The sequence below is a fragment of the Anser anser genome, assembly GCF_964211835.1.
Source record: "Anser anser genome assembly, chromosome: 18".
Taxonomy (NCBI): domain Eukaryota; kingdom Metazoa; phylum Chordata; class Aves; order Anseriformes; family Anatidae; genus Anser; species Anser anser.
Window position 1 is genome coordinate 13,767,765 of NC_139739.1, and position 24,127 is coordinate 13,791,891.

The window sequence follows — 24,127 nt, forward strand, 5'->3', positions numbered from 1 at the left end:
CGGGGGCATCCCACGGACACGCAGGAGGAGCCCGTGGGGTGCACGTACCCGTGCACGCGTGTGCACGGCTGGGTGTGCAAGGGCTGCAGGGGCCGCGCGTGGGCTGTGGTGCATGGAACACGAGGGGGCGTGAGTGGCAGTGCTGCTGTGATCTCGGGGGACGGGGGGCGAGATCTCCACGGGGGGTGTGGGTACGCGTGGAAGAGCGTGTGTGCAAGTGTTTGTGTGGCTGTGAGCGCACGAGTGTGCACACACACAGCATGCACGAACATGAGTGTGCACACAGATGCACCATGCATGCACACAAGTGTGCGCACACGCACAGAGCCACCCCCGAAGGCCCACCACAGCGCAGCGTCCCCTGGCACATCACCGAGCCTCACCCTCCGCGACACCCCCCGGGGGACGGACACCCCCCGCGGCGGTGCCACCCAGCACCCCGTCCCCGGCACGGCACGGGCGCGAGGGCGCACGGTGCGGGGACGCAGCGGGACACGGCGTGGCGTGTATTCAGTAACACCGAGACGTACACATGGCACCGGCTTGGACGCGGCTCCGTGGGGCGGCGGCGGGTGGCACAGGCGGCACGCGGCGGCGGCTCACGCGCGAAGGGGCCGCGGGTGGACGCGGCGCAAAGCACCAGCCCGCCGCGCTGGTGGCCAGCCGGGATGGGGACGGGGACGCGCGGCGGGTGGCACCGGGGGGCGAGCCCACCCGGCAGGGCTGCGGCGTCGGCGGCGAAGCGGCGCGGGTGGCGGGGACGGCGGCGCGGGGCCGAGGGGGCGGCGGGGAGCCCCTCGCCCTGGCCTCAGTCCTTCAGGGTGGCCTCGGAGACGCCCTGGGCCAGCAGCTCGGCCAGGACGTTGTCCAGGTAGTTGGGGTCGGGGTAGCCGTGACCCGTCAGGTTGGAGCCGAACTCGGTCTTGTGGTGGATCTCGTTCCACACCACCGTGTCCGACTCGCCCGTGGTGTTGGAGGTGCCGATGGTGAAGATGAGCCGCCGGTCCCAGGCCACGATCAGCAGCTTCAGCACCTGCGGCACGGCCACCGCTGCGTCCCTCCCCTCCGGCACGGGCACCCCAAGGGCGCACGGGGCCGACCCCTGGGACCATACCTACGTGGGCGCATCCCCACCCAGGCACCCACGCCACCCCTGGGGACGCTGGGGACGCTCACCTTCCTGCCCTTCTCGTTGTCGGGCAGGTAGCAGTGCCGCGGGAAGCCACGCGCCGTGAACTTCTTGCCGGGGTTGGGGTGCTCGGGACCCTGGTGGGACGGCAGAGGGGTGAGCAGGCGGCACAGGGACACCGGGACGGGGGTCCCGGGGGACGTGAGCAGCTCACCTGGATGCCGGTGGGGATGTCGTAGACGATCCGGATGGTTTTGGAGTCGGTGTAACCCGGGAGGGAATGGGGGATGAGGTGAAACTCCATCTTCCCGGGGGGCTGCGTGCCCGTCTTCTCCCCGTAGATGGCCTTGCAGGTGGGGCACTGCAAGCTGCCGTCCTGCGGGGGCACAAAGGGTGGGCATGGGGGCCCGCACCCAGCCCTGCGCCACCCACCCATGGCAGGTGACACAGTCCCCACGGTGTCCCCAGGCGGGTCTCACCTTGTTGCCGTTGTTGTACATGGCCACGAGGCAGAGCAGGTGGTACATGTGCCCGCACTTGCCCAGCTTGCCCACCAGCTCTGGCTTGATGCCGCGGTGGCTCAGGACGCCCTCGTAGCCCGAGGAGGTGACGAGCCGCTCCATGCAGATGGTGCAGTCCTGGGACAGGGGGCACGGCTGTCACCCCGGGGCTGGGGGGCACACCAGCCTCCCTGCCCGCCCCCTGCCCTCCCGACGTGCCAGCCTGACCCTGTGGCTGCTCACCTCGTCCGGGGGGGTCTTCACCTTCTGGATGTAGCGCCGCACCACGTCCTCCGGGTTCTTGCCTGCCGTGGGTGGGGAGATGCTGGTCAGAGCCTTCCCACCTTGCCCCCCGGCCCCGTGCCTCAGTTTCCCCTCTGGCCGCCGCCCCGAGGGTTTACGGGGACGCCAGCGGCTCCTTACTCTTTTTGAGGTGCTTCTTCTTGGTTTTCCTGCAGATGCCGCTGACCCCGGGCACGGGCTTGATGTCGCTCTTGCTGACGGGCGGCGGGTGCAGGATGGGCTTGGGCGCGCGGGTCAGGCAGACGGGCAGCCCGGCGGCGCACATCAGGATGCCCGTCATCCCTGCGCGGGGACAGGCAGCGCTGTCTGCACGGCCATGGCCCCCCCCATCCTTGGCCCACCCCCCTGGAGCACCCATGGGTGCTCGTGGGGCCCCCCCCTCCCCCCCCCCGTTACCTGCCAGGGCGGGATGGACGGGGCCGGTGCCGTTCAGGTTCTTGACCGGGAGGGCTGGCACCCTGCGCAGAGACGGGAGGGAAGGGGCTCAGCGGGGCTGGCGCTGTCCCCCCGGCGCGTGGCACGTCCCCAGGGTGGGGTGTGGGGCAGGGTGTCCCCTAGCCAGCCTTGCTGGGGAGGGGGACACAAGGGGATGTGACCTGCTGCGGTGTGACCCTCTCTGGGGACCCAACAGCGTGCGTCCTCCATCGCGGTCACCGCAGCGCCAGCCCACCCCAAGCCCCCATCACGGTCTGTCCCTCCATGTCCCGTTGTCACCCTTGGGTGCTGGCAGCTGCTGGGGACAGCGGCCACCTCCCCTGTCCCTGCCTGCAGCCATGGGGATGTTCCTGCTGCCCCAGAGGGTGCCACCCCCAAGGAGAGGACACCGGGCACTGCCGCCACTCTGGGCACCCCGCTGGCACCCAGCGGGTGCTGCGGGTGGATGCTCCTCGGCACCAACAGTTCCCACAGTGGCAGTGGTGGCCTCGGGGACTGCTGGAGAAGCCACAGGAGCCCGTGATCCCCCGTGGAGAGATGTCCCCTGGCCCTGTCCTCTCGGTGGCACCGTTGGCACACACCTAAGGGAGAAAGGGGGTGGCACACGTGGCCGTGGGGGGGCCGCCGTGCCCGCGTGCGCCCATGCGTGCATCCCCCTGTGCACATCCCCGTGCACTCGGTGCGACCTGGGGGCTCGTGGTGGAGGTGGAGGTGGCTGTGCCCACGGGTGGGTGGGCGCTCTCCTGCCCCGGGGCGGCTGCTGGTGGGGGGGGGACGTGGGGAGAGCCCCCCGCACCGCAGCGGCACTGCCCGTGCCCTCCCTGCCACCTCTCCCACTCCCAAACGTGACCAGCCGGGTGCGATCCCCGCCCCGACCCCCACGTCCCCACGCACAACCCCGTGGCCACAACACAGGCACAAGACCCCAGCCCCGGGCAGGATCTGGCCCCCCTCTGCCCCCCCGACACCCCGGGCCGTCCTGTAACCCTGCCTGCCCCCACCTGCGGTGTCCTCCCCGTGGTCCCCAAACCCACCCTCAGCCACACCGAGGCTACAGGGGACAGTGGTGGCCTCGGCGCTCCTCGTCCCCTCCTACCTGTCCATGGGGCCGCGCAGGACAGGGGCGGCGTGCTGGCACGGGGACGGGGACAGGGACGGGGACGGGGACGGCTTGGCCCAGCACACGGAAGCGAAAGCAGCGCGTCAGCAGAGGAAGGAAACACGCCGGGGGCTCGGCGACCCTGCGTGCCCCCCTGTCCCCAGCCCCACCGCCCCTGTCCCCAGCCCCAGCTGGCTGCAAGCTGTGGTTATGGGCAGCAGGGGACACACAGAGGGATGTCCCCGCACTGGGCAATGCTCCCCAGCTGCCCCACGGAGCCCCACAGTGCTCGCTCTGCACCCGGGTCCCAGGGGACAGGCACATCCGCAGGGCTCGGCCCGGCAGGTGTTCCCACGGCACGCGCCCCAAAGCGGAGGTGGCACCCAGCGCGCTGTCACCGCCGCCGCACAGAGGTGCCCCGCTGCGTCTCCCAGCCCGGGGCCGGATCCTGCCTGTGGTGGCGGGAGGCGGGGAGGGATGGGACAGGATTTCCTTCCCCTTGTCCCCACGAGGGCTCAGTGCCAGCCCTGGGTGCTCGCTCCCCTCCTGGCAGCTCCCACCGAATAGCCAGGGTCTGGATCCGGGCCGGTTCCCAGCTCAGCGAGTCCATCCACTGTCCCCTGCTGTCCCTTGGCTGGTGACAGCCCCGTGCCCAGAGCCCCACGGGGACCCCTGGCCAACCCACAGAGGGATATGGCCATGGGGACTTGGCCACCGCGCTGCTGGCCTTGGTGACATTCCCTTGGTGAGACACAGGGGACACCAGGCTGTGGTGCCCGCAACCATGTGTCCCCCTGCGACCTGCTTGGTGGCATCGGGACACTCCGGGGTGACAGGCCCCACACTGGACAGTGGGGACACAAGTTCCCTGGAAGCTGGCACCCCATCCCCAGCCAGCACGGCACGGTGTGGCACGGCACAGAGTGGCACAGCATGGCACGCATGGCACGGCACAGCACGGCACAGCACAGCGCAAACCACCACAGCTCCAGGCACCAGCACTGTGGAACGGGGATGTGCCACCACGTCCCCACGCCTGGCGGTGACACAGTGCCGGGGCAGATGCGGTGACAACTGGCGCTGTTCCACGAGACAACAGCACAACCCACGCCACCTCCACTCCCCTCTGGTGTGCCACCACCCCGTGCCACCTCGCCCAGCATCCACAGCAACACCACACACGTCCCCTTCCCCGGGCCACCCTCCCCATGCCCGGCTTACCCCGGGGGCACCGCGGCGCGGGCGCTGACGCCGGCCCCCCGCTGCGTGCCGGGCCGGTTGAGGTTGTTGAGCCCGGGCAGCTGCGCACCGCTGGGCGCGCTCTGGCTGCGCCCAAAAGCCCCGGCGGGCACCCTCGGCGTCTCCCCCTTGGCCACGCCGCCCGCCACCGTCCCCATCCCCGCCGGCCACAGCGTGGCACCGGCGAAGGTGCTGCTCTGCCGCACGGGCAGCGTCCCCGCGCCGCCGGGGTAGAGCTTGCGGCGCTGCGAGGCCAGGATGGCGTTGGAGGCGGCGCGGGTGCTGTTGACCAGCAGGCACTGCTGGCACGAGCAGGGCTGCCCCGTGCTGGCGCCCACCGGCCACGACTGGGACTTGGGGATGGAGCCCATGGTGAGCGGGTAGGCCAGGTCCATGCGGCGCCGCAGGCGGCGCTTGCGCTGCGTCTGCCGGTTCATCTGCGACATGCTGCTGAAGTAGATGAGGTAGCAGAAGCCCAGGGAGGAGAGGTCCAGCCACGGGTGCTGCTTCTCGTAGGCGTTCTGGATGGTGATGCAGATGTCCATGTCGTAGGGCGTCCACGAGCTGTTGTCGTTCTCCCACTCCCACACGATGCCCTTCCCCGGCGCCGAGGACGGGTCATAGAAGTTCCTGCGCACGGGGCGCATGGTGCCTGCGGGGACACGGGGCTCAGCACCCGCCTGGGCTGAACCCGCGGCCGCACGCACACGTGGCCCCGCTCCCAGCCCATCATCCTCCCCCCGGGGAAAGGGACTTTGGGCACAAAGCCCCGCAGGGTGCAGGACAAACACCTGCAGCCACCGGGTGCGATCGATAGCGGTGTCTGCAGCGGAGTGCTGGCTGCACATCCCTCCCCGGGGACTCGTGGAGCGGTCACGGCGGTGCTCGCGCTCCCACACCATGTCCTGGCCGAGGGAAGGGTGATGCTGCTCGACCCCGAGCACTTTTTTCCATCCCTTCAGCCCACATGTCCCTGGCTGGGGACACATTTCCCGGTCAGGAGGGGTTTCCTTACAGCTGTGAACCAGGGCTTGCTGTCACGGCGTTGTCCTCGGCTCGGCTCCCATGCAAAGCCAAGTTCTGCTCCCTCCCTGTTTGTTTACAGCCAAAATGGTCTCGGCAGCAGCCTCGGAGCTCGCCCAGCCCTACAGGGCGCACGTCTCAGCCCCCAGCCCCGTATCCCTGCACCTTGGCCGCGCCGTGCCCTGCTCAGACAGCATGCTGCGCCTCCATCCCCGGCCGGCAGCGTTTGCCCAGCCCTATTAACGACTCTAATAAGGGCCATTAATCACCGGCCAGGCAGGCAGCAGCGCCTGGCCCCAGCTGCCGCCTGGTGCTGAGGCAGCGCTGCCCGTGGCCCCGTGGGGTGGGTCCGTGCGCCCCGCTCACAGCCGTGCCCTACATCCCACTGCCCATTCATGTCCGTGTCCCAAACCCCACTGCTGGCTCACATCCAGATCCCCCCGATGGCTCACGTCCATGTCCCGCTCACATCCGTGTCCTGCCTCCCGCTTGTGTTTGCCTCCACCCCCCACACCCCACGGCCTCCCTGCATCCACGTCCCTCATCCTGCTGCCCGCTCGTGCCCACATCCCACCGACGTCCCGCGGGTGCACGCCCCCGCTGCTCGGAACAGGGTCACCTCGTTTCACACCCGTGGCTTTGTCCCTATGCCGAGCGCCACCCCTGTCCCCAGCCCCCCAGCCCACACTGGAGTGGCACCGGCAGGACCCTCAGAACAGGCCCTGCATGTCCCCGGGCACCACGGACATGTCACCTCGGCAGGGGACAGCCTGCAGCACCCGCTCTGGTGGCACGCCACCCCCCAAACCCACCCCAGCACAGGCACGTGTCCCCAGGAGCACCCGGCACCAGGAAATGAGACATCTGGGGACCTTGCAGACAAGCATCGCTCAGCATGGTGCACGGACACAAGGGCCCCGCGCCACCCCCAAACCCTGTCACTTGTCCCCAGCGAGTCCCCCGGGGCGCAGCCGGCACGTGCCGGTTTAGTGGGTCACGGTTAATGGGGTTTGGGCCGGGAGGCGGCGCGGGACGGGGCTTGATTTCCCCGAGGACGCCCGTCCTGGTTGTGTGGCCCAGCCGAGGGGGCGGCACGTGGCCGCAGCCCCCACAGCCGCCAAAGCGGGGCCGCCCGGTTCCTCTTGTCCCTTTTCCAGGAGGGAAGGGAACGGGCAGGGGGAGTCCTGGGGGGGCTGCGGTGGGGAGTGGGCCCAGGGGGGCCAGGGGAGGACAGAAGGAATGGGACGGACAGACGGCTGGGGAGGGGATGGACAGATGAACAGTGGGTGGGTGGGTGGGCGGATGGACGGACGGATGGATGGATGATGGACGGATGGATTGACAGACGGATGGACAGATGGATGGATGGAGGGAAGGGGGGATGAATGGATGGACAGACGGACAGATGGAAGGATGGGTGGAGAACTGGATAAACAGGTGGATAAATGGATGGATGGATGGATGGATGGATGGATGGATGGATGGATGGATGGACGGATGGACGGACAGATGGTCAGTCAGGTGGACGCATGGAATGACAAACACACATCGGGATGGCTGGCTTGGCGGACACACGGATGGAATGCTGGACGAATAAGCTGTGCTACGCTGGGACGGATGGCTGCATGCATGGAACAAAGTAAGGAAGGAGCGAATGAAGCAGCAAAGCGAGGACACGGACAGCCGGACATGCCCTGGGACAGACGGACCCATCCCCTGCCATCCGCCCCCGGCAGACCCCCGGCCGCCCGCACACCCATCCCAGCACCTCCCCTTACCCGTGTCCTGCCGGAACTGGTGCATGGACTGCAGGTCGATGACGTAGGGCGCCAGCTGGACGTCGACCTGGCCCAGCACCACGCTGCCGCGGGCGTCCTCCTTCAGCACGTTCTCGATGTGGTGGCAGACGGCGGCCGAGTAGGGCCGCCAGCGCCCGTGCTCATTCAGCCACTCCCAGACCACCACGCGGGCCAGGTTTTGGGGGGGGAACCCCAAAGTGCCGGAGGCCAGCAGGGCCCCCGTGCCCTGCCGCGCCATGGCCGGGGCCGGCAGCTCAGCACCGCGCCATGCTCCGCGAAGGGACACGCGTCTCGGTGGCGGGGGATGAGGTGTCCTTGTCCCTGCTCGCTGCTCCCACCCGCTCCGGGGCTCAGCAGGGGTGGGAGGTGACACCCAGACCCCCGGGGCACCCCGTCCTGCTCCACCGGGGCCGCCGCCGTGCCGCGCCAGGGCGATCCATCACCCGGCACCGGGCATCGGGCACCGTGGGCACGTCTCCAGCTCCGGCAGTGTCCCCCAGGCTCGGCGGGGACACTGGGGACAAGTGACCCCAGGCACCCCCTCTTTCTCTTTCTCCTCCGGGCACAGACAATGTCACCGGTCTCTCCACGGCTCCGAGGACGCCACGGGGGTGTCACCTGCAAAACAGGACCGTGGCAGCGGTCAGCTGTGCCCCCGCCCTCACCGGTGGCAGCTTGGGGACAGTCCCCATCGCCCCGCGGAGGCCCTGGCTGTGCCCGCAGCCGGGTGGCATGGGCTGTCTGCCAGCCCCTCGGCCGTGACAGCAGAGCAGGGGGACAGGGGACAGGGGGCACAGGCGGTGCAAGGACAATTGTTCCCAGGGCTCGGGGGGGGGACAACCAAAAAGCCAGCGAGCTCTGTGGCCCCACACAGGCGGCTGCGTGCCGGGGAGCCCGCGGCCCTCCAGCTCCAGCCGGCGCTGATTTATGATCTGCACTGCAGGCATTGGGCTGGGGTTAGCCTGGGCCGCATGCCCCGGCCCCCCTGGCCTCCCCAGGCCCCCCGGCCAGCCCCTCGCCCACTGCCACAGCCCCACAGCCCCCGTGCAAGGGACGGAAGGGGACGGGGGGGGCTGTTGCACGGACACACGCCGAGCCACGGACAGACAGAGCGACACAGAGCCGCGCGCTGGCACCCGCTCCCGGTGACACAAACAGGCAGCGGGGACCCGCGCAGACAGACAGACAGACAGGCAGGCAGACAGGCAGACGCACGCCGGGGCCCACGGCAGCACGACAACAAACACCCACGGGGACACGCACGCACACACACACACGCGCGTGTGCACCCGCGCTCTCGCCCGGCACCCCCCGGCACCCCGAGCACCGCAAGAACCGGAGGGGCCCAACGACGGGAGCGACCCCCCCGGGGTCCATGGGCCACGGGGCAAGGGGGAGAGGCCAGGCCTGGCCCCACGGTGCCCACGGTGCCCGGCAGCCCCGGTGCGCGACAATCCCAGAACACAATAACCCCAGCGCACGGCACCCCCGGTTGCACGGCACCCCCCGGTGCGCCACAACCCCGGCGCACCGAACCCCCCCCGGTGCACGACAATCCTGGTGCACGCTACCCCCAGCGCGTGGCACCCCCCCGCGCACAGCACCCCCGGTGCACAGCACCCCCGGCGCGCCACAATCCCGGCGCACGGCACCCCCGGTGCGCTCTACCCCCCGGTGCGCGGTACCCCCCGGTAACCCCCCGGCCGCCGCCGCCGCCGCCGCCGCTCCCCCCCCCCCGGAGCCGCCCCCCCCGGCCCCGCCATGGCCGCCGCCGCCGCCGCCCGGCCTCGCCCGCGCCCCCCCGCCGCTACCTCCGGCAGCCGCAGCCGCAGCGGGACCCGCAAACCGCACCGGGAGCGGCGGCGGCGGCGGGCGCGGGGCCGGGCGGCGGCAGCGCTCCGGCAGCGCCGGGCGGCCACGGGCACCGGCGGCGCGCACGGCCGCGCGGGCACCCGCGGCGGGGACACGCGCCGGGGAAGCGGGCACCCGCACCGGGGGCTGGGCACTCTCGGCGGGGACCCCCCCCCACCACCATCACCACCACCCGAGACGGTGGCGCACGCGTGGGGTGCGGGGGGTCCCCACCCGGGGGCCCCGTGCCGGGCAGGGGGTGATGGAGGGGGGGGGAAACTGAGGCACGGTGGGGGGCTGTAGAGATCGGGGGGGGTTGGGGACAGGTTGGGGACGGCGCGGTTGGGTGCCCCCCCACGCACCCACCCCGTGTCCCTCCCGGTGCCGTCGCCCCACGGCCGTGGGCTGGGCAGGGCTGGGCGCGGTGGCCTCGCAGTGCCACCTGGTGGCCTCGCGTGGGGGGGTGGCACCGGGGCTCCACGCGGGACCGGGGGGGGGGTCGCGGGAGGCCGGGGACAGCCGCGGGGCACGGTGGCACTGCACCTCCGCTGGCTCGGCTCGGGGCCCGGGTACCTGCCTGGGCCATGGCATGGGGACGTGGGGACACGGAGCTGGGACATGGCATGGGGACGTGGGGACACGGAGCTGGGACATGGCACAGGGAGACAGAGCTGGCACAGGAACAATGGGGCATGAAGTTGGACCACGGCATGGGGGCATGGGAACACGGGGACATGGGGACATGGAGCTGGTATACGGCACGGGGACACAGAGCTGGGACAGGGACATGGCATGGGGACACAGAGCTGGGCATGGCACAGGGACGTGGATCTGGGCCACGGCACGGGGACATGGGGACCTGGAGCTGGGACGTGGCACGTGGCAATGGGACAGGAACATGGGGACCTGGAGCCGGGCCAGGGAGCAGGGGGGACAAGCTGAGGGTCCCCAGAGCCCGCAGTCCCCCAGCACCCCATCCCCATCCCTTCAGGGGACAACGGGGACGTCCCAGACCCAGGGCCACGTGCCACCGTGCGGTGTGTCACCTCCTGCCCCACCCCGGGGGACCTGCAGGACATCCACCCCCAGCGTGTTTAGTCTGAGGAGGAGGGGGGTGACCTTCGTCTGCTCCGCACACCGCTGGGGTAAACAGCACGGCCCCGTCCTGACAGCGGGGACACGGGGACACGGGGACATGGGGACACGGGGACACAGGGACATGGGGACACGCCACGTGGCCGGGGGGGATGTGGGGACCCCAAACAAACCTCGGGGCCTTGCACACACATGTGCATGTATGCACAGACGCGTATGCACACACATGCACAGACACGCATGCACACACGCATGCATGCACACACATACATGCACACTTCCATGCACATGCACGCACACACACTTGCATCCACACACATGGATGTGCACATCCATGCACACACACCCATGAATGCACATACATGCTCACTCGTGCACACACACACGTGCACGCACACAATTGCACACACACGTGCACATACATGCAGGCACTCACAGTTGCATGCACGTTTGCACACATTTGCATCAACACATATGCACACACATGCATGCACACACATGCACGCACACACATGTACACACACGCATGCACACCCACACGCATGCACACACATGTGCACACCCACACACACGCTGCCCATGCCCCCCCACACCCCCCCACACACGCACACCAACGCCCCTGGCAGGGACCACCCATGCGCGGCCCCATCCGCGCACGCCTGCTCCTTGCACACCCCCGGCACACGGACCACACACGTGCACACACACACGGCAGCGGAAGCGCAGCTGGGGCGACCCAGGCGCTGCGACGTACGCAGCCCCAGGCCAACATACACACACTGCTACCTGTATACAAACACCCACCGGACGCACAAACACACCTGCACGTGTGTGCGCACACACGGGGACCGACGGCACGGGCACACAGGGACACGGGGACGTGCGCACGGGGACACGGAGACGTGCAAATGCAGGCAAGCACCCAGGCACACACGTGCACGCAGGCACACACATGTGCACACATGCATACACACATGTCTGCGTGCACAAAAAGTGCATGGATGTGCATGCACATGCACATGTGCACACATACACACACACTTGCACACATGTACACGTGTACACACATGCTCACACATTCACATACATGTGCACACATGCATATATACATGCACACACAGGCACACGCACAAATGCATGCACACACGCACACAAATGTGCACACACATTCACACACACGTGTGCACACACTCACACACGCGTGCACACCCCACGCCAAGCACCACGAGGCTGCTCCCACCCACGGACAGCCCCGCTCACACCGCACGGGGCCGGGGGTCTCCCGCCCCACACCTTCCCCCTTTGCTCTGACCCCTCCATCCACAAATCCCCCCCCCCACGACCCCCCCACCCACAAACCCCCATATCCATGAACCCCCCCCGTCCATAAACCCTCATCCATGAGCCCCCCACGTCCATGAAGCCCCCACCCATGACCCCACATCCATGACCCCCCATCCACGAACCCCCCCATACCCATGACTCCCCATCCACGACCCCCTGTCCATGACCCCCCCCATCCATGACCCCATATCCATGAACACCCCCATACCCACGACCCCCCATCCACGACCCCCTCCCCGCCTCTCCCCCCCCTCCGACCCCCCGCATCGCGCCCCCCCACATCGCGCCCCCCATGTCCGGCGGGGCGGAAGGCAGCGGCTGTGGGGGGGGTCCCTTCCTCCCCCTTCCTCCCCCTTCCTCCTCCTCCTCCTCCTCCTCCTCCTCTCGCTCCTCCCCGCGCCCCCGGTGCCCGGGCAGCGCCGCCCCCTCGGAGCGGGCCGGAGCGGGCCGGAGCGGAGCGGCATGGGGGGGCTCGCCGGGGGGCTCGGGCACCGCTGCCCGCCCCTGCCCCTGGCGCTGGGGCTCTGCTGCCTGCTGCTGCCCCCCGCCGCCGCCTCCTGGAGCCCCCAGCCCCGCAGGTACCGGGCACCGGGAGGGGGGCACCGGGAGGGGGGCACCGGGGGGGGGGCACCGGGGGGGGGGCACCGGGGACCGGGCAGAGAAGCGCCGGGGGGGGGGGGCCGGGCACGGGGGTGTTGGCACCGGGGGGGGGGGGCCAGAGGGGGCAGGGGCTGCTTGGGGCTGGGGTGCTGCAGACCGGGGGGTGCTGGGGGGTACTGGGGCTTCCAGGGCTTACTGGGGGGTCCTGAGGCTGGTAGGGCTTACTGGGAGTGCTGGGGGGTACTGGGGGTTAACGGGGCTGCTAGGGCTTACTGGGAATCCTGGGGTGGTGCTGGGGCATACTGGGGCTGGCAGGGCTTACTGGGGGTGCTGGGGGATACTGGGGCTGGTAGGGCTTACTGGGAATGCTGGGGAGTGCTGGGAACGCTGGGGGGTACTGGAGCTGGTGGGGCTTACTGGGAGTGCTGGGGGGTACTGGGGCTTACCAGGGCTGGCATTGCTGCTGGGGTTACCAGAGCCACCAGGGTGCAAAGGTGCTTGGACACGCTGGGCTTGCTGGGGCTTACTGGGGGTAACTGGCTTTACTAGGGGCAAACAGTCTTACTGGGGGTGACTGGGATTACTGGGGGCGACTGGGCTTGCTGGGGGTGCTCAGCGCTGGGGCTGGCGCGGGGCGAGTGGCCCCGTCCCCGAGGCCCTGCCCGTGCCAGGGGAGCGGAGGGGATCGGGGCGCCCCGGTGCCGGGGGGATGTGGGGGGGCTCTGGTCCCTGTCCCTGCAGTCCCTTTCCCGGGGGGGCGGCGGGGGGGTTGTTTACAGGAAATCTTTGGCGCTGGCCGTGTCTCCGGCACCGGATTGCCGGGACCTCCCGGTTCCGCTCGGCTCGGCGCGGCGACAGGCAGAAGCCACCTCATTTCCCCTTCCCTCCCGGCCAAGGCCAGGAACCCCCCGGCACCCCAACACCACCCCGGAGGGCCCCCCCGAGCCTCCCCCTCCATCCCACAGGGCCAGAGCCCCACACACCCGGGCACGGGGCGGGGGGCACACGAGGCCGTGGGGTGCCGGCTCGGGCACTCTGCCGGGAGCAGAGCCCGGGTGCGCTCGGCGCACGAGTGGCGGCCCCGCAGCGGGTGGCCCGGGTCAGCCCAGGCCATGCGAGCGCTCGCACGCCCGGCCCGGCCTCGCCGCCGGCTCCTGCCCCGCTCCCGGGAGGGTTTCTCCCGCGCTGGCACCCGCCCCGCTCTCCGTGCCAGGCGAGACGGGCCGGGGCGCGTCCCCGTCCCCGCGGCGCAGCCGGGGCTGGCACCGTCCCCAAACCGTGCCATGCCTGCGCCCTGGCCGGCAGGCGGAGACCCCCCCGCTCAGGTGCCGGGGGTGGTCGGGTTGGGTCCCATCCCATGTCCCCCCCCCAGCCCCGGTGGCATTTGTCACCCCGGCGGTGTCACCGCGCGGCGCGGTCCGGGTTTGGCCACCGAGGCTCGGTGCTGTCGTGGCCCTGGCGCGGCGCCCGGCTGGGACGCTGCCCGGCCGGAAAGCCCTGTGCCACCCTGCTGTGCCCCCCCCCGGCATGTCCCAGACAATTGTGTTCCCCCCCCGCCCCGCCGCCACCAGCTGCAGCCACCTCCTTCCCCGCAGGCCCCCGGAAAGCTCTTCTTTCCACCCAAAGTCGTGGTGCCTGCGGGGAGGGTGGCACCCACCTCCGGACTGGGGGGCGCCAAGTGCCACCCGGCGTCGTTGTGGCACTCGTGTGTGTCCCCCCACCACTCGTGTGTCCCCCCCACCACTCGTGTGTCCCCCCCCACCCGGCCAGCATGGGGACAGCAGGGACCCGAAGAAAGGCGCCTTTGTGTGGGGCGGGTGGGGGGCGCGGGGGGGCCCCGCTCCAGGCGAGCCGGCGCCAGCGCGGGGTGGGTGGGAACGCGGCAGGAATGCGGGGCCCCCGCGTGCCCCATGGCCACGGAGGGTCCCCTCCCTGCCCCGTGGTGGCCGGGGGGGGCAGGGGGGGACACGTCCACCTCCGCAAGCTGGGGTGGTGTTTCCAGGAGGGAGCGGAGAGGTTGGGTGTCGCCATGCCCAGTGCCACCATGCGTGGGGACAATGTCTCACCGGGTCTCTGTCCATCCCCGTGGCACACGGGGGTGCTTTTGGGGACAGCAGGGAGCGGGGGGGGGACACCAGCTCACGTCATCCCCGTGGTGGCACCGGCGGTGGCACCGGCGGCTTCTCTTGCAGCAACTGGTGCTCCTACGCGGTGACGAGGACGGTGTCATGCCTGGTGCAGAACGGCACCTTCCTGCAGCGCGTCTTCCAGGGCTGCCGCTGGCCGCTGCCCTGCAGCGGGGGCAGGTGAGGGCCCCCCCGGGACCCGCGGCCCCCCCCCGGGGGTTGGTGGCAGCCGTGCCCACCGCGGGGGTGACGGTGGCACCCGCTCTGTGCCGGCAGCTACCGCGCCGTCGTCCGGCCCGCGTACAGGGTGGCCTTCAGGACGGTGACGGCGCTGGAGTGGAGGTGCTGCCCCGGGCACGTCGGGGCCGCCTGCGAGGAAGGTGGGAGCGGGCACGGGGTGGTCCCGGGCAGCCCCCCCATGGTTGGGTCCCATGGGTGTGAGTGGGGGCGGTGGGCACGTGGGGGGGGCGGGGACAGATGGAGAGGTGGGTGTTCCTGGGGGGGGGGGGAGATGGAGAAATGGTGGATGGATGGATGGATGGATGGATGGATGGATGGATGGATGGATGGATGGATGGATATTTGGATGGATGGATGGACAGACGGATGGATGGATGGATGGACAGACGGATGGATGGATGGATGGATGGATGGATGGATGGATGGATGGATGGATGTTTGGATGGATGGATATTTGGATGGATGGATGGACAGACGGATGGATGGATGGATGGATGGATGGATGGATGGATGGATGGATGGATGGGTGGATGGATGTTTCTTGAGGTGGGAGGATGGATGGACAGACAGACAGATAGATGGATGGATGGATGGATGGACGGACAGACGGATGGATGGATGTTTGGATGGATGGATATTTGGATGGATGGATGGACAGACGGATGGATGGATGGATGGATGGATGGATGGATGGATGGATGGATGGACAGACAGACGGATGCATGGTTGGCTGGACAGACAGACAGACGGATGGTTGGATGGATGGATGGTTGGATGGGTGGATGGATGGATGGAAAGACAGATGGATGCTCCTCTGGATGGGTGGATGGACAGAAGGACAGGTGGATGTTCCTCTGGGTCGGTTGGTGGGTTAGTGGGTGGGTGGACGGACAGACAGATGGATGGATGGAAGGATAGATGGATGCTCCTCTGGGTGGATGGATGGAAAGACAGATGGATGGGAGGATGGATGGAAGGACAGATACATGAATGGATGGATGGACACATGGATGCTCCTCCGGATGGACAGACGGACGGATGGATGGAAGGACGGATGGGTGGGTGGATGGATGGATGGACGGACGGACGGACAGACAGATGGAAGGACACATGGATGCTCCCCTGGGTGGGCAGATAGATGGAAGGATTGATGCATGGATGAATGGATGGGTGCTCCTCTGGATGGATGGATGGATGGGTGGATGGATGGATGGATGGATGGATGGATGGATAGATGGGTGGATGGATGGATGGATGGATGGATGGATAGATGGGTGGATGGATGGGTGGAAGGACAGATGGATGCTCCTCTGGATGGGCAGGCAGACGGATGGATGGACAGACAGATGGAAGTGCCTGTGTGCGGATGAAGGGCTGGGTAACTGGATAGATGGACGGGAGGAGGGGTGGTGGGAGAGACGGGCGGATGTTCCTGTGGGGGGGTGGACGGACGGACGGACGGACGGACAGGTGGACGTTGCTGTGGGGGGGTGGCTGGGCTGATGAGCGGGTGGGCAGCTGAACCCCCAGCGGACGAGCGGACAAGCGGACAGATGGACGGATGTACCTGTGTGAGTGGGTGGCTGAGGGGGGGGGGAGAGATGGGGAGGGGTTCTGGTGGGGGGTGGACGGGCAGACGGGCGGACAGACGGACGGACAGACGGACGGTTGGGTGGCCGTGCCCACGGACGGGGAAATGGAAAGGTAGGTGGGGAGGACGTGGGTGGGGGGCATGGATATTCCTGTGGGTGGGTGGCTGCCTGCGGTGTGCCACAGGGGGACCTTGTCTGTCTGTCCTTCTGTCTGTCTGTCCATCCGTCCGTCCCTCTGTGCGGGCAGCTGTGCCTGCGGGCGGCGAATGAATGGGTGCCAGCCCGTGCCACGGGTGGCCGTGCAGCTGCCAGCCTCGCGTTACCGGGGGGGGACACACACAGAGGGGGGGGGGACACGGCGACACGCACACACGTCCCCAGCCCCAAAGCTGGGAGGGCGCCAGGGCCAGCGGGTGGCACGGGGAGGGGATGGGGACACCCGGGGGGCCCAGAGCCGGCTGGGTGGCAGCAGCGGGGGGGTGATGGGGGGGCCGCTCCTCCTCCTCCTCCTCCTCCCCTGTCTCCTGCGTGCCTCTCCTCTCCCTCCCTCCCTCCCCTCGCCGCTGGCCGGGTGCCCCACATCTGGGCCCGCTTAGGGCGGCGCTGGCTGTCCCCTGCAGCCCTGGCGGTGGCCGTGCCTGGGTGTGGTGGCAGCTGGGGGGGGGACGGGGGGGTCGGTCCTGCTCCAGAGCCCCCTCCCCTGCTGCGCCGGGCAGCCCCCAGCCGTGTCCCCAAGTCCCCCCGGTTGGGACCCCGCATTGGGTTGGGGATTGTGCGTGGTGCCCCCGCCCCTCCAAACCCAGCCCGAATGGGGTTTGGGGGGGGGGGGCTCAGTGTGGGGGGGCTGGATTGGGGTACTGGGGGATTTGGGGGGGTCTGCTTCAGGAGCAGCATCGGGACTGGGGAGATCTGGATGGGGGTCATGGGGGGGTTGGGGGGATGTGGCTCAGGGTTATGGGGGGGCTGGGGTGGGGGCTGGAGCGTGGCCATGGGGGGGTTTGGGGGGGCTGGAGCGTGGCCATGGGGGGGTTTGGGGGTCTGGCTCAGGGTTATGGGGTGGGCTGGGGGGGTCTGGCTGGTCCTGCATGGGCTCAAGGGGAATCAGGCTCAGCGCCATGGGGGGGATTGGGGGGGTCCAGCCAAGGGCCGTGGCTGGGTTTGGGGCAGAAGCGGTGGCAGCCCCTGCAGCCCCCTCCCCAGTTTGGGGTGACGCACAGCAGACTTTCCCAGCCCCCCCCCATGGCCACAGCGTGTGTGTGTCTGTTTCGGGGGGGGGGTCTCAGCGGAGGCGATGCCCACGGGGGGGCCCTGACACCCCCTCCCCTCGGCAGAGCCCCAAGCCTTCCTCGCGCTGCGGGACACCGCGCGCCCCAGCACCGCGCCGCGCCGGACCCCCCTGCGCCCCACGGCTTTCTCAGGTGGGTCCTCGGTGACCCCCCCCTCTGCCCCCCACCCCTCCCCGGGGGGGGTCCTGGGCACCCCCCCGAGCCCTGCGCCCCACTCTCCTCCGCAGGGTGCCTGAACTGCAGCCGCGTCGGGGAGCTGACGGCACGCCTGGCCACCCTGGAGGCGCAGGTGACCCCCCCCGTGCCACCCCAGGGTGCCACCACCTCACCCCCCCCCCCCCATGGTCACGGGAGCCCAGGGGGTGTCACCTCGCTGTCCCCAACGCTCCCCGTCTCGTTCGCAGGTGGCCCGGCTCTCGGTGGCCGAAGCCTCCCCATCCCCAGCACCCAAAGGTGCCAGCAGGGGTCCGGACACCGGGCAGCTCTGGGGGTCCCCGGCTGCCCAGGGGAGCCCCGGGGATGAAGGTAGGGGGCTGCCCCACAGCCCGCCGCGTCCCGGTGGCACCGGCGGTGACAATGCCACATCCCCTGGTGGCAATGCCACCCGGCGGTGGCACCCGCTGGAGAAGAGCAGCCGGGTGCCATCGATATCCGTGGGTCCCCCTTGGTGGAGTCCCTCGCCCCCGGGGGATCCCGGTGTGCCCCCCAGGCTGTCCCCGGGGATGGTGGGGACACGGAGGGACACGTGGGGACCAGGCCAGCCCCCCCCCCCCGCCTGCTTCTGATCCAGGGTATCTGGGTCCGTGGGGCGGGGTGGGGGGCACCCGGGGGGTCCCACGGCACCAACGCTGTCCCCCCCCACCCCAGGGGTCCCGTGGGGCGGCGAGACGCAGCGGGGAGCCACCGTGGGGCGCGACAGTAAGTGGGGAGCAGGCACTGGGGGGGGGACACGCACGTGGACACCCCCCCGAGGAAACGGGGCGCAGGGTCCCCGGGGTGCTCCCCTGAGGGTGCTGCTCCCCCCCGCAGGCAGACCCGGCTCGCGGGGCCCCCCCGGCCCCAAGGGAGACGCAGGAGGACGGGGACCCTCGGGCGTTCCGGGGGTGAAGGGTCCCTCGGGGCCCCCAGGTAAGGGGGCATCCCCCAGCCTCCTGCTGCATACTGAGGGGGTCCACCCCCCCCCCCCCAATCTTCATCCTCATCTTCCTCCCTGCAGGTCCCCCCGGCCCCCCGGGCCCCCCCGGCCGCGATGGAGCCAGGGGGCTCCCCGGGGAGAAGGGCTTACCCGGCCCCCCCGGCCCCCCCGGGCCGCCCACCCCCGTGGGGCCGGCCATCCCCCGGCTCGCTGACCCGCGTAAGGATGGGGTTTTGGGGAGGGGGCTTGGGGGGGCCTGGGGGATGCTCCAGCCCCCCCAAAAAAGCCAGCTGTGGGTTCTCTGCTGTCTCGTATAAGGGTTGTGCTCTGCCTTTTGCTGCTCTCAGGGAGCTTGGAGGGGGGGGGTTCCCCTCTTCTTCTGGCCCACGGGGGTGGGGGGCACCTCCCCGGTGTGGGGTGGCTTGGCCGAGGGTGTCACCGCCTGCCCCCCCACCCCGCTGCTCTCCCGCAGGGGACCCGCTGCTCTCCAACACCTTCACCGAAGCGGCCGGGGGCATCGTGGGCCCCGTCGGCCCCCCCGGCCCCATGGGGCCGATGGGTGAGTTCCCCCCTCCCCTCCCTGCAGCCCCCACATTTTTTTGGGGGGGTGTCACCACGTTGGGACCAGGCTGAGCCATGTGTCCCCCTCCCTCCATCTCCTCGCAGGACCCCCCGGCCCCCCAGGACCCATGGGGCTGCCCGGCCCTCCAGGCCCCGATGTAAGTGCTGGGAGCATTTTGGGGGGGGGGGGCACGTCTGGGCCTTGGGGTGCCCCCCGGGCACGTCCCGGCGCTGATGGCACCGCCGCTGTCATTGCACAGGGGAGAGCCGGGGCGCCCGGAGCCGCGGGTCCCCGCGGGGACAAAGGTGACAGGGTGAGTGCCGGGAGCTGGGGGGGTGCCTCAGCTGGCACCCATGGGTGCCCCAACCCCGTGCCCCCCCCCAGCTCTGACCGGCTCTGTCCCCTGTCTGCCCCCCTCCACAGGGCCCCCAGGGACACCCGGGCAGCCGCGGCCAGGACGGGGCGCAGGTACGTGGCCCCCCCCGGGGGGGACGGGGCTGCGCTGGGGCGCGGGGGGGCCCCCCCTGCCCGCCCCCCTCTGCCAGTCCTTCTCCTTTCTGTGTTGCAGGGCGAGCCGGGCCCCAAGGGCGAGCCGGGCGACAAGGGCACATGGGTGAGTGCGGGGCACCTGGGGGGGGGGGGGCACAAATGTGCCCCGGGTTTGTGTCGCGGCCCTGGGACCCCAATAATGGCAGGGGGGGGGCTCAAATGTGCCCTGTGTTTGTGCTGTGACCCTGGGACCCCAGTAATGGCATGGGGGGCCCCAAATGTGCCCCGTGCTCACATCGTGTCCCTGGGACCCCAATAATGGCATGGGGGTCCCCAAATGTGCCCTGTGTTTGTGTCCCGTCTGGGACCCCAATAATGGCACGGGGGTCCCCAAATACTCCCCATGCTCATTTGGCACCCACTTTCCCCCCCTACACACACACACATGGGTGCTGGGGTGCAGAGCCGTGCTCCCCCCCATAGCAGCGAGTCTGGGGGTGCCCCCCAGACCCCCCCCCCTTACCCCCCTCCCCTCTTTTCCTCCGCAGGGGGAGGGTTTACACCAGCTCCGCGAGGCTTTGAAGATTTTAGCGGAGAGGGTTTTAATCTTGGAAACAATGATTGGGCTCTATGGTGAGTAGGGGGGGGGGCGCAGGAGCCAGGCAGGGCTTGGGGACCCCCACTCGTGGGGGGCCGGGCACCACGGGGTCCCCCCCGGTCTCCGTTTTGGGGCACGGCAGGTGCGCCTCCCCCCCCGCACATGGGGACCCCACGGAGGCTGTGTGCCCCCCGGCGAGGGACCCCCCCACCCAAGGGACCCCCCCCACCACCCACACCCCTGGACCCACGGGGACGGGGGGAACCCCCCGCATCCCCCTGGGGCCACGGGACCCCCCCCCCGGGAGACCTGGCACCCCCAGGCCACGCACCGGCCCCCCGCTCTGCTCTCTCCCCCCCCCAGGCCCGTAGCTTCCAGAGCCTCCTGCGGCAGCAGGCCCGGCTGGAGGTCCTGGCCAGGAGGGTCACCTTGCTGGAAGCCATCATCTGGCCAGGTAACGCCGCCCCCCCCGTGTCCCCCCCCGCCTCCTCCTCCCCTCCTCGCATGGGCCGGGGGCGCCGCGTCCCCCCGGGAGCGGGCCTGGAGCAAGGGGGGGGGGACGGGACGGGACGGGACGGCCGGGGCCCTGCGGCCTCCCCCGGCTCCTGGAGGCCACGGAGAGATGTGAGGAGCCAGGAGGGGCTCTTTGGGCTGGGGGAGGTCCCCAGGGACCCTGGGGGGTCTCCCGAGGGACGAGGGAGGCCCTGGAGCTCCTCTCGAGCCAAGGGAGAGCACGGAGGCCCTCTTGGGCCAAGGGAGGCCTCGGAGGTCCCCAAGGATCAAGGGAGACCCCTGAGGAGCAAAAGAGTCCCTGAAGCTCCTCTCAGACCAAGGGAGACCCAGGAGGCCCTCTTGGGTTGAGGCCTTGTGTCTCCTTGAGGTCATGGAGCTCCTCTCGAGCCAAGGAAGACCATGGAGGCCTTCTTGGGCCAAGGGAGGCCTTGGAGCTCCCCAAGGATCAAGGGAAACCCCTGAGGAGCAAAAGAGCCCCTGGAGTCTCTCTCAAACCAAGGGAGACCATGGAGGGTCTCTTGGATTCAGGGAGACCTTTTAGCTCCTCTCAGACCCAGGGAGACCATGGAGACCCTCTTGGGTTGAGGCCTTGTGGCTCCATGGACCAAGGGAGACCTTGGAGCTCCCTGAGGACCGAGGGAGACCTTGGAGCTCCTCTTGGAGCCAGAGAGCCCCTCTCAAGCCAAGGGAGACCATGGAGACACTCTTGGGTTGAAGGAGACCATGGAGCTCCCCAGGGATTCAGAGAGCCCCTGGAAACCCTCTTGGACCCAGGGAGACCATGGAGACCCTCTTGGACCGAGGGAGACCTGGAGCTCCCCGGGGACCAAGGGAGACCTTGGAGCTCCTCTTGGAACACGGGAGCCCCTGGAGCCCCTCAAACCAAGGGGGACTACGGAGACATCCTTGGGTTGAGATCCTGGAGCTCCCTGAAGACCAAGAGAGACCTTGGAGCTCCTTCATCTGGAGACCCTGGAGACCTTCTTGGACCAAAGGAGACCTTGTTGCTCCCCAGGGATCAAGGGAGACCCTCGAGAAGCAAAAGAGCCCTTGGAGCCCCTCTCAAACCAAGGGAGACCCTCTTGGGTTGAGACCTTGGAGCTCCCCAAAGACCAAGGGAGACCTTGGAGCTCCTCGTGGAGCAAGAGCCCTCCTGGAGCCCCCCTCAAACCACGGGGGACCACGGAGACCCTCTTGGGTTGAGACCTTGGAGCCCCCCAAAGCACAGGGGAGCCCCTGGAGCCCCCCAAGCCAAGGGAGACCATGGAGACCCTCTTGGGTTGAGACCTTGGAGCTCCTTCATCCAAGGGAACCCTTGGAGCTCCCCAGGGAGCGAGCCCCCGGCCCCGGGGCCGGGCTGCGCCCCCCTTCCCTTCCCCTCCCTCCGCCTCCCCCTTTCCAGCTGCGCTTTGCCGGGGGGGGGGCTGCCCCCCGTCCCCACGGGCCAGCCGGGGGTGCCAGCCGGGTGCCAGCGGGGGGGTCCTGATCCCCCGGGCCCAACGCGGGGATGGGGACACCACGGGGTGGGACAGGACGGGGGTGGCACTTGGGGGGGGCAGTGTGGGTGGCACTGTGCCACAATGGGGGGGGCCCAAGGAACCGTTATGGGGTCAGAGCCCACCTTGTGCCGTGGGGTGACCTGGTGACTGTGCCGGTGTGTGTGTGGGGGGGGGGTCCATGGGTGACATTTGGGGACGGGGAAGGGTCTCCGCCACCCCGCAGCCCCCCAGGCTCACCCCCCCCTCTCTCCTTTCCTCCCCGCAGAACCCGAGCCCGGTTCGGGCAGCGGGGGTCCGGCGGCGCCCGGCCCCCCCCGCGGCAGGCGAGGCCGCTCGCCCCCCGCCCGCGGCGCAGCCCCCCGCCAGGACCCCCCCGGCGGGCCCTGATGGATTGGGGGGGCCGGCTGTCACCCCGCCACGGGCACCGCTGTCCCCCCCCCGCGTCCCCACTCCTCCCAGGGGGGTCTTGGTGCTAACCGGTGGCAGCGCACCGGCCTGACCCCCCCCTGCACACCCCCTCCCTTCTGTCCCCCCCAGCTTCGGCCCCCGCTGCTTGCACCCCGCTGGGGGGGGCACGGGGTCCCCACCCCGGTGCTGGGGAGGGGACGTGGGTGTCCCCGCGCCCCCCGCGCTCCGTCCTGGCTGCTTTGGGCGCCGCGAGGTCATTAAAGGTGTCCGCAGAACTGTCACCCGTGTCGCTCCCGTGTCACCCGTGTCACCCCCCCGTGTCACATCCTGGGTGGGGGGCTGGCACCCACAGCACGCGTGGGTGCTGCTGGTGGGGACACACGTGGGTGGGTGCTGCGGCGGGGGGAGGGCTTGTCCCTTGGGCAGTGGGTGACGCAGTGAGGGGGGGCGCCCAGGGGACCCCCACCTACCCAGGGGACCCCCACCCACGTGCCTGTGTGACCCTTGCCCACCCAGGGGACCCCCACTCACCCACCCAGGGGACCCCCACCCACCTGTGGGACCCGGAGCCGGGGGACACCCACCCAGGGGACCCCCCACTTGCTTGTGTGACCCCCGCCCAGGGGACCCCCACCCACCTAGGAGACCCCCACTAACCCACCCACCTGGGGGATCCCCAGCCAGGGGAACTCCCACCTCCCTGTGGGACCCCCACCCACGGGACACCCACCCAGGGGACCCCCGCTCGCTCACCCACCCACCCGTGGGACCCCCACCCATCCACAGGACACCCACCCAGGGGACCCCCACCCACCCGTGGGACCCCCGCCCATGGGACACCCACCCACGGGACCCCCACCCACCCGTGGGACCCCCGCCCATGGGACCCCCACCCAGGGGACCCCCACCCACCCGTGGGACCCCCACCCATCCACAGGACACCCACCCACGGGACCCCCACCCACCCGTGGGACCCCCGCCCATGGGACCCCCGCCCATGGGACCCCCGCCCATGGGACCCCCACCCACGGGACCCCCAGCCACCCAGGGGACCCCCACCCACCTGTGGGACCCCCACCCATCGGACCCCCACCCACGGGTCCCCCACCCACGGGCCCCCCCCGTCTCCACGTGACGTCACGCGTGACGCCCCCCTCCCCCTCCCTCCCCTCCCCTCTCCGGGTCTCCCCGGGCCGTACCACCCGCCCCAGCCCCCCCCCCCCGCCTACCCCCCCCGCGCCCCGCCGCGGTTGGTGCGTGCC

General features: G+C 70.0%; 2 protein-coding genes across 7 annotated transcripts; one reads left to right on the forward strand and one right to left on the reverse strand.

The window, feature by feature from the left end:
- Nucleotides 1-490: 490 nt before the first annotated feature.
- Nucleotides 491-9,460, reverse strand: DTX1 (deltex E3 ubiquitin ligase 1). 2 transcript variants are annotated; one of them, XM_083803332.1, is made up of 10 exons: nucleotides 9,339-9,460; nucleotides 7,507-8,145; nucleotides 4,688-5,357; nucleotides 2,329-2,390; nucleotides 2,053-2,214; nucleotides 1,873-1,934; nucleotides 1,609-1,767; nucleotides 1,344-1,505; nucleotides 1,177-1,266; nucleotides 491-1,033 (listed from the first exon to the last, which is right to left on the reverse strand). In XM_083803332.1, exons 2-10 carry the CDS (start codon nucleotides 7,763-7,765, stop codon nucleotides 809-811), a joined length of 1,851 nt encoding a protein of 616 aa, XP_083659458.1. In that variant the 5' UTR covers nucleotides 7,766-8,145; nucleotides 9,339-9,460; the 3' UTR covers nucleotides 491-808. The 2 variants fall into 2 exon arrangements, with proteins under 2 accessions (XP_083659458.1, XP_083659457.1); XM_083803331.1 differs by lacking the exons at nucleotides 7,507-8,145; nucleotides 9,339-9,460 and having other exon boundaries at nucleotides 4,688-6,969.
- A 2,742-nt stretch (nucleotides 9,461-12,202) lies between these two features.
- EMID1 (EMI domain containing 1) lies at nucleotides 12,203-23,146 on the forward strand. Of its 5 annotated transcripts, XR_014573696.1 has the most exons (17): nucleotides 12,206-12,395; nucleotides 14,610-14,723; nucleotides 14,820-14,923; nucleotides 17,707-17,793; nucleotides 17,889-17,950; nucleotides 18,066-18,186; nucleotides 18,529-18,579; nucleotides 18,691-18,789; nucleotides 18,878-19,015; nucleotides 19,269-19,355; nucleotides 19,463-19,515; nucleotides 19,618-19,671; nucleotides 19,782-19,826; nucleotides 19,927-19,971; nucleotides 20,396-20,480; nucleotides 20,809-20,899; nucleotides 22,723-22,771. XR_014573696.1 is itself a non-coding variant. In XM_083804541.1 (16 exons), exons 1-16 carry the CDS (start codon nucleotides 12,280-12,282, stop codon nucleotides 22,842-22,844), a joined length of 1,383 nt encoding a protein of 460 aa, XP_083660667.1. In that variant the 5' UTR covers nucleotides 12,204-12,279; the 3' UTR covers nucleotides 22,845-23,146. The 5 variants fall into 5 exon arrangements, 4 of the variants coding, with proteins under 4 accessions (XP_083660669.1, XP_083660667.1, XP_083660666.1 ...); XM_083804541.1 differs by lacking the exon at nucleotides 20,809-20,899 and having other exon boundaries at nucleotides 12,204-12,395; nucleotides 22,723-23,146; XM_083804540.1 differs by lacking the exon at nucleotides 20,396-20,480 and having other exon boundaries at nucleotides 12,204-12,395; nucleotides 22,723-23,146.
- Nucleotides 23,147-24,127: the final 981 nt, after the last annotated feature.